The 8,875-nt window shown below is 37.8% G+C and overlaps 1 protein-coding gene across 1 annotated transcript; it reads right to left on the bottom strand.

The window, feature by feature from the left end:
• Positions 1-326: 326 nt before the first annotated feature.
• Positions 327-5,677, bottom strand: rabl2 (RAB, member of RAS oncogene family-like 2). The gene is made up of 8 exons (XM_003440559.5): positions 5,008-5,677; positions 4,890-4,919; positions 3,642-3,721; positions 3,452-3,531; positions 3,202-3,313; positions 2,942-3,039; positions 2,686-2,769; positions 327-945 (listed from the first exon to the last, which is right to left on the bottom strand). The coding sequence occupies exons 1-8, from the start codon at positions 5,112-5,114 to the stop codon at positions 868-870; spliced, it is 669 nt and encodes a 222-aa protein (XP_003440607.1). The 5' UTR covers positions 5,115-5,677; the 3' UTR covers positions 327-867.
• Positions 5,678-8,875: the final 3,198 nt, after the last annotated feature.

Raw genomic sequence — 8,875 nt, 5'->3', positions numbered from 1 at the left:
GGCCTCTGAAAATGGGTGACTATGTATAAAAATGGCCATTATTCATAGACGCTAATGAAAAATTTCAATAAACCTCTTGCATTAAAGTCTGCACATCTTGACTCATTTAAAATCCACTTTGGTGGCAAAAATACAAAATTGTGTCTCTGCCTAAATACATTAGTACCTAACTTTGAATATTAATTAATATCTCTGTTATCATCTACTCATATCCCTGGCAGTTTATTGGCGTTTTCTCTTATAAAATGGTGATGAGTTGATTATTTAGTGCTCTGCTACTATTGCTGCATTACAGCAAGATGGAAAGAGACATGATAAAGATTTGGTTGCATGGTACATTAAGTTCTCATTTATTGAAGTGATAAAAAACACACAAAATTTAAATCATAAAATTAATGCAGCCGACAGATGCAGCTCCCCTGCTGGCACGGCACACAACACTACACACAAACACTGAGAACAGCAGCAAGTACAGTTCATAATCACACGTTCTCTTTGCTGTGCGAGTTACTTTTTAATGCTTCACATAGTAATTTTTCCACACTTAAGCAAACATTCATTTTCTACCTTAAGAATAGTAGATATTGTTCAAAGTATGAATGACAGCAGCTAAATGAGCTCTGTAAACAACAAAAATCCTATTCATTCCACCACATTTATTATTCCCCGCTACCGTCACTAGATAGATGGAGGGCAGTAATTTAAAACATCACTAAATTACCGTGCGCCATCCTCCAATCAATTAAAAAGCAGACCACCAAAATTACAATTAGTGTTCCTGCTGATAGTGTCGGTCACGGAGATTCAGATGTCTTGACACCGGACAGAAGCAGCAGAAATGATCCTTTAGGTGTCATCAGAAATGTTTTAAACTAACTCTGGACTCTCTGCCTTCAATCCGTCCTCTTCTGCCTCTGAATTATCTTTCTTCTCGAGGTCAAAATTCTGTAAGAAAGCAGTGAATGGAGGATATCAGCACTATCATCAACAGTTATTAGTAAATTTTCTCATAACTACACTTTTTTTTGCCAAAAACAAATGTTGTTTGTACATTTTGTACATTTCGTTATATAATAAATTTATATTAAAAATTGGAACCACTTTAAATGACACAAGCGTAAAGAGGCAGTTGTAGTCTGCAGATGTTCACTAGGTTTCACCTATTTTTAATGCACTAATCTGACAAATGATATTGATTTTTTGTGCTTTTAAATGTATTAAGAATTCTGATCTTTCAGTTTTGGCCATTGAAACTCGTTTTCAATTTGTATGTTACTTAACACTATTAGCAACAGGGGTTAAAGTGGGCTGGAACGATCCGGAACGGTGTTCCGGCACCTTCATTAAATGCGTAATTAAATCTGATAGGAAGAATAATAGCTACATAATACTGTTGAGGGATTTAATTTTTCATGTGCTGCAGCCTGGAGGTGCTTCCAGCTGACAGCATGTAGTAATAAGAAAATAATGACATCCCACAGTCTCACTTACACCCTAAACACACACCTCTTCACTTTGTATCCCTGTGGTGCGTTCACAGTGCAGATGTAAATAAAGTTGTGGTTCTGAAATTTGTAGGAAGTGATTTCAAATGCTGCTTTCACTCAGCTCAACAAACATCGCCAAATTCAAACTGCTTTTCTGCAGATTGTACCATAGTGTGTTTTGTTACCTATATCTACAGTTGCTGTATTTCCCAGGGAGAGATAAAGACTGGATGGGAGAGGAAGATGAATCATTTTCAAAGGTAAGAACTGCTCAGCAAGCGACATTTTATAAAGCTGAAATTTAAAACTTACTTGTAAAGTCCTAATTCATTTTAGAGTTGTTGTTTTTTTAAAATCAGGTATTAGATATAAAGATGATGTGTTACTGAAGTTATGTATTTTAAATAATGTGAAATGTCTTGCTAAACAAATTAAAGTAAAATATTTTTTGTTATTCAAAGTTTGCGTGAAAACAGGTTAGTTTGCAATACTGTGGTACAGTAGATGGTGATGCACTAAGTTGGATGGGTTGCAGTGCAGACTGTGGTGTAAATTTAAGCTGTTGATGCTACATTAGACATTAAATTAAATTTACTCACTAAATTCAAACTTTCCTACTAATTTTATATATAGTCTATGAGCTGGAAATCAGGTATAACTTAAGCAACATCTGCTTATATCTTGTTGAATTCAGTCAGCTAAATCCAAGATCAGTGAGTCTCAGCAGCAATACAAACTGTGACTTGTTTCTAAGTAACTTTTCCCCACGCTGCACACCTAATCTTAGGATTCCACCTCTTTTCAAATCCTACTTTAACTCCTGATTAGCAGATGCCTTCCAAAACTAAGCTTGCTAACGTTATCTAGTAACTTGGCACTCTAAATACGATAAACAAACAAGACAGCAGCCAAAATGCTATCAAGACTTAACCTGGCTTTACAAACCAATAGGTAATATAATGACAGCTGGATCCTTCTTTAATATCCAGTAAATATATATAGCTCGTCACTACTCCTAACTCTATTAATGCTGATTTTGAGTTAGGATCTCCAGTAATCCTATTAAAACAATAAAGGACGATTATAAACACATATTTCCTACTTTAAGTACTGCACAATCAAATATTTAATTCTTTGAAGTTAAAATTCTACAGTTGCTTAAGGACAAGCACATTAGTAATCAGAGAAGCTAGTGTACCTCTAATTCTTGCATCACTTCATCCATGAAGTCACTGGGGTTTTGCTTGTACTCCACTGCTCTTTTGATCATGTCTCTGAACATCTGATGAAAGAGGTACACAGTCAGAGCTATCAGACAGCAGTAGAAGTTCAGGTGGTATGAACATGTTATAATGATTACACTGACTGAAGTTGATAATTGGCTTATAAAATGAACACTTTCACATGAGTCACATTACGTAAAACAACAGGAGAAGAAAGAAAGCCGCTCAGACCTTAACTACATTGGTTCCATCAGCTGCTGACACAAAGTAAAACGGGAGTCCTTGCTTCTTCCCGAAGTTGAAGCTTCTTTGTGTGACCTTCATGTCGGCTGCAGATGTGAAAAAACAATCACAATTACAAAGTCCAGTTTGCTGGACAAAACAGTTAAAAAATACTGCAACCTAAAGAAATCATGTCACACATTCAACTCTAACATTATTGCATACAGTCATTACAAGAACTCCACACCAACTTTAATGTGCAGACTCACCATCAATTTTGTTGGCAACAACGCAGCAGGGTATCTCTGGTCTGTACTCTCTTAGTTCCTTATACCAGTTGGCTAAATTCTTATATGTGAGCTTCCTTTGAACATCAAAAACCTAAAAAAAAAAAAAAAAAAAAGATGAAAGATTTAGCAAAAAGTTCACCTTTGTTGCTGACAACATAGTTACATTTTTCAGACTACTTTTAATCCTCACTTCTTCATGCACACTTGCAGCAAATAAATGTGTTCTTACCATAATGCATGCATGTGCTTTGTGGTAGTATGAAGGATGCATGTTTTGAAACCTCTCCTGGCCAGCAGTGTCCCAGAAATCTTTGGATCAAAATAATAATTAAAAAAAAAATTGGTAATTTAAGTTTTGCAGATTATTTTTAACTGGTTTCAAATATTTTATGCTGTCACAGCAAATGCACGGTACTTACCAACTGCTATGGTCTTGTTTCCTACAGTGGCTGTGTGTTTGTAGAGCGTCAAGGCATAGGTTGACAACTGCTGGGGACGACTGCACGAGGAGTTAAGGATCTTAACAATATGCACCTTGTTTCTTCAAAGCATCTTAAGGCTAAGACAATCTTTGTCCAAGTCTTTGTTCCTAGCCCACCTGCTTGAATTTAAAATTAAGTAGTCAATTTATAAATTGCTTCTTCATCTTCTTCTTTTGACTGCTCCCTTTAGGGGTTAAAACGGTGGACCATCTGCAGCCATCTAACTTCAAAACTAGTATCTTTGTTTCTTTTATTGTTGTAATTATACTATGTTTATCTAAAACAGGTCTCTCTTGTGTATTAGACATTGGATTGGATGCCTATATAAATAAAAGTTAAATAAAAATTTCCTCTGTCACACCAACCATCCGCAGGTCCTCCTTCACTACATCCATAAACCTCCATTGAGGTGTCTCTCTTTTCCACCTGCCTGGCAGCTCCACATTCAACATCCTTTGTCCAGTGTATCCACTACCCCCCTCTTCACATGTCCAAATGCTCTCAGGCTTGCCTCTCTCACTATGTCTCCAAATTGCTTAACCTGCGTTGTTCCCTAATGAAGTCATTTCTAATTCTGTCCATTCCCATCCCTCCCAATGAAAATCTTAGCATTTCAACTCTGCAACCTTCATGTCTACCTCCTGTCTCTCTGTTAATCCCACTGTCTCCAAACCATACACCATAACAGGTGTCACTACTATCTTGTAAACCTTCCAATTCACTCTTGCTGCTACCCTTCTGTCACCCCTGACATGTGTCTTCACCGATTCCACCATGACAGCACTCTCTTCTTCACCTCTCTTGTGCGCTGTCTGTTGCTTTGGATGGTTGACCACAGGTATTTAAACTTATCTACCTTCACTACCCTCACTATTACTCCTGTTTCCTTCTCATTCACAAACATGTATTCTGTCTTGCCTCTATTGGCATTAATTCCATCTTTCTCCGGTGCATACCTCCAGCTCTCCAACCCCTCTTCCACCTGCTCTCTGCCGATCCCTTAACCCCAAACCCATTTGAACTCATCTGTCACTCTTACACCTACCTCACCACATGTCCTGCACCAGCCTCACAACACTTCTCTGCCACTCATGTTCTTCACGCAGTACCACAGTTCCTCTCTTGGCACCCTATCACCTGCTTTTTCTAGATCCACAAAGAACTGTATAAACTGCTAAAGGATACTATTCGTCCATGAGAAACCTCTCCATTAGCCTGCGAGAGAAGGAGAAAAGTGTCAACCCCACAGACAATGTTAGGAAAGCTCAAATGTTGTTGATCGCTGCTTGCAGCTAATACTCACTTAGATTTACCAACTGCGCTGTCTCCCAGGCAGATGATCTTCACCTGTTCGTCCGCATCGTATTTCTTTTGGTCCAGTTCAGGGATGCTGCCAGCGTCAACAGCCATATCTCTCTGCTTTTCCCTCACTTTTTGATTGCTGCTATAAATACCTGAAAAAATGCCGTTAGGCTCCCACAGGAGCTCCGATAGACGGCTACTGCCCAGGGAGTATTAGCTAGCTTGCCATTAGTTACTTGAGGTTCGCCTTTTCTTCACTTATTCCTGGTTCGTCAGGGTTCACGTCAGTAAAAACAGATGCTCACAGAAACTGACAACAAAACTGAGCCCGTCACTGATTACATTCTCTTTCTGAAGTGCTGAAGTGTACCTTTCACAGCGCACTCAGGAGGGAACGATTGTTAGTCGCAAGTAAGCTAACAGAACTAGCGTTGGCCGCAGTTGTTAAGCCCGGTTAAACGTCGCTTGTTGTCGCGGGAAAATTATTCTTTCCCAGCATATGAAAAGGTAAACGATTTCCTTCATTTATCGGGGTTAACAGGTAGCTCAAGTTTGTAAATATGCGACGTGCCCGATGATTTTCGTTTCTATGCAACGGGGACGCCCGCAGGACCACTTCGCATTGTATCCGGCTGTCTTTCCAGGTGCCTGTCTAAAATCCTCAATCATTTGCTTCTTCTTCTTCTTCTTCTTCTTAGTCGTTTTTTGGAGATTCGCAAAAAACAATGTGGTGCATTACCGCCACCAACTGGCTTGGAGTGTGGACCGGAATACGCTCATATATAATCAAAAATAAATAATAATAAATAAATAAAATAAATAAATACAAAACAAAAACTGAAATAAAGCCATAAAATTTGCATATCTGGAGTTCCTTTGCAATAAAGCCATTATGTCTAGCTTAATCTTGTTTTTTCCCAGGTTTTGAATCAGTTGGCTTCTTTCTTCCTAATAATTTTGATAATGCAAAAGAACATGTTCAGTGGTTTCACATATTCCACAGAGACTACATTTCCCCATTTGATGTTTCCCTATGCTGAATAGTGAACTGTTTAACCCAGTCTGTCCAAATCTGATTCGAGATATTATTGTCTCTTCTCTCCTGGTTCTCCCCGTGCTTCCCTGTTTCCCTTTGAGTAGAATAAAACATTCTCCCTGTCCTCTCCTCCTCCCACCGCTTCTGCCATCTTTCCCTCATTTTCTGTTTTATCATGCTCCTCATTTCAGCTTTGCTAATACTGCTATTTAAATCAACTTGATCTCCTTTAGCAGCCTACTTTGCAATTTTATCTGCCACTTCATTGCCAATAACATAATGTGCTGGTATCCATACAAATTTATCTATCAGTCCCATCATATTGTCTGGTCTGGCTTCTGAATGACTGTTATCCAAGCAGGCCAGTGATGAACTAGAGTCCTAACAGATTATTGTCCGTAATGGTTTATTTTTCTCCACCCACTGAACAGCTAACAATAATGTCAACATTTCCCCTGTGTACACTGAAAGTCCATTATTGAACCTTTTCCATACTTTTATCTGGAATTCTGGAACATTAAATGCCACACCCACTTGATTGCCTGTATTTTTGATGCATATTTATAAATTTGCACAAAACCAAAAAAATGATTCATATAATCCTGCACTATATGAGAATTCCAAATAAATTCCTTATCTTTATTCCTCCTGTGCAACAACATAAGGTCTACATTTGCATTTGGAAGTATCCATGGTGGCACTACTGGTAATGGGACTACTGGGCTTATATTAATTTGATCCATTTGAGTTTCTATTGCTTTCCGGGTTTCTGTCCACCCAAAACTCTTTGACTCCTTTACCTCTTTCTCCTAACAAGGAGTTGATATCCTGGAATTGATATCTTGGATTTCCTAAGTATTCTGTTCAATTCTGTTTTTGTAAATGATATATTTAGTAAATCATTAGTACCTTCCTCTTGTCTTAATAATTCTTCATTCTCTGCCATTGTCTGTCCTTTTCCTCTTTTCCTTTCTCCATCAATTTTGTCTGAAATATGAATTTTAGCAAGTGATTTTGCCATCATATTAGCCTTCTCTTCATTTCTAATTGCTGTTATTTCTCCATCACTCAGGATTGGATACCCATATTCTCTTTTAATCCCATTCATTTTCCTTATCATTGACCATAGCTGATTTATTTTAGTCTGTCTTCCTGCTGAATTACAAAAGTTCCTCCACAAATCTCTCTTTGCATTTTTTACAACTCTTTTCAAATGACCCTGTGACCTTTTATACTCAATAAGATTCTGAGTGTTACGATTTCTTTTCAACATTTGGAAAGCTTTATTTTGAGCCTTAATTGCTTCATCACATTTCTTTGTCCACCACGGTACAGTCTTCTTCTTGGTCTCAACACCAACACTTAAATCAACGTTTTGTAACTCCTGTTCACTTATGAGCTTAAATGATTCCCAATTCCATATTTCTACTGCTCCCATTCCATACTCTTCCACATTCAAACTTATTTTTGTCATTATAGGATAGTGATCACTACCTATTGTGTTATCTCTAATTACTTCCCATCTACTAACTCCTGCTACCTGAAACCAAAGTGAGATCAATTACTGATTCTGTACCTGCTCTTACATTCACTCTTGTTCCACTTCCATCATTCAAACATACACACTTTTTGCTTTCCATGAGTTCCCCATACTGTGCTGTGAGCATTAGTCTCCACACCATTCCACTTTTCCTTCTATGTACATATCCATTTCTTCCATAGAATCTAATGACAGCCTTTTATATGGACTACAAAAATTAACAACTTTAATACTTCCTTTCTTTGTCCATGTTTCAATTACAGTATATTCCAACTGCATACCTATTGCTAGAACTCTATACTGAATACATTGTTTTACACATCCTCCTCCTTTACCTTCTTTCCTATCCCTACATACACTGCTATATCCTTTGATTACAAAATCTAAATTTGGTTTGAGCCATGTTTCCTGGATGCAAATTATATCAGATGTCTTATTAGAATTTCTTTTTAATGATTCCTTTAAGCTCTTGTCCATTTGCTAATAAACTTCTGGGATTCTATTGCAAAACGATCATATTATCTTGTCTCCAGATGTTCCTGGCTTCCCATCTCCCCTAGCCTTTTGTGTATATGCTCCCATGAAATCCCTCTCATACCAAAACACTTCCCTCACAATCATTTTGATTTTTTCTGTCTTGTATTTTACTTGATCTGCACAGTTGATTATATCTGCATTGAATAACATTCATATCTTTTCCACTGTGGTTTCAGTATCCGTTCTCTCTACTTGAGTCAAACCTGATGATGATACCTGTTGAAGCCTTCCTATCTCAGTATTTCCTTTCTGTATTTGCACCCTTTTAACAGCCTCTGCATAGCTTATGTTGTTACCCATTTTAACCTGCTCAACCTCTATGGCCTTCTTCCTAGCTTCACATCCCCCATATGTCACCCTGTGCTGCCCTCCACAGTTACAACATTTATCTGGCCCCACATTCCTCATACCTATGGTTATCCCCACACCTAGTACACCTTTGCGGTCCTCTGCACACTGCTGCTATATGCCAATATCTCTGTCATTTGTAACATCTAAGAGGGGGAGAGATATATGACCTAACTATGAAACACATGAATCCTATTTTGACTTTTTCTGGAAGCATAAGTTCTTGAAAGGTTTTACATACATAATAAAAAAATTGGCTACTTTTTACCAGGTCTTAGTACTGGGTAAAAGAAAGAAAATGAGATGAACATGACATATATTACACTGTTCATCCATCCATTTGTTTATATAAGGAAAGGTCAAATGCAGAAGCAGTGTGTGAAACAATAAGCACACTAAAAATCATTA

The sequence above is a fragment of the Oreochromis niloticus genome, linkage group LG7 (assembly GCF_001858045.2).
Source record: "Oreochromis niloticus isolate F11D_XX linkage group LG7, O_niloticus_UMD_NMBU, whole genome shotgun sequence".
In the NCBI taxonomy this organism is placed as follows: domain Eukaryota; kingdom Metazoa; phylum Chordata; class Actinopteri; order Cichliformes; family Cichlidae; genus Oreochromis; species Oreochromis niloticus.
Note: the sequence above shows the minus strand (reverse complement) of the source record. Positions and strands in the feature narration are given on the sequence as shown.

Excerpts from the sequence above, each read along its gene's own strand:
- rabl2 (XM_003440559.5), bottom strand. The coding sequence starts at position 5,114 with ATGGCTGTTGACGCTGGCAGCATCCCTGAACTGGACCAAAAGAAATAC. Across the intron at positions 3,040-3,201 it reads TGTTGCCAACAAAATTGATG|CCGACATGAAGGTCACACAA; the intron begins GTGAGTCTGCAC and ends TCACATCTGCAG. Across the intron at positions 946-2,685 it reads AAGTGATGCAAGAATTAGAG|AATTTTGACCTCGAGAAGAA; the intron begins GTACACTAGCTT and ends GCTTTCTTACAG.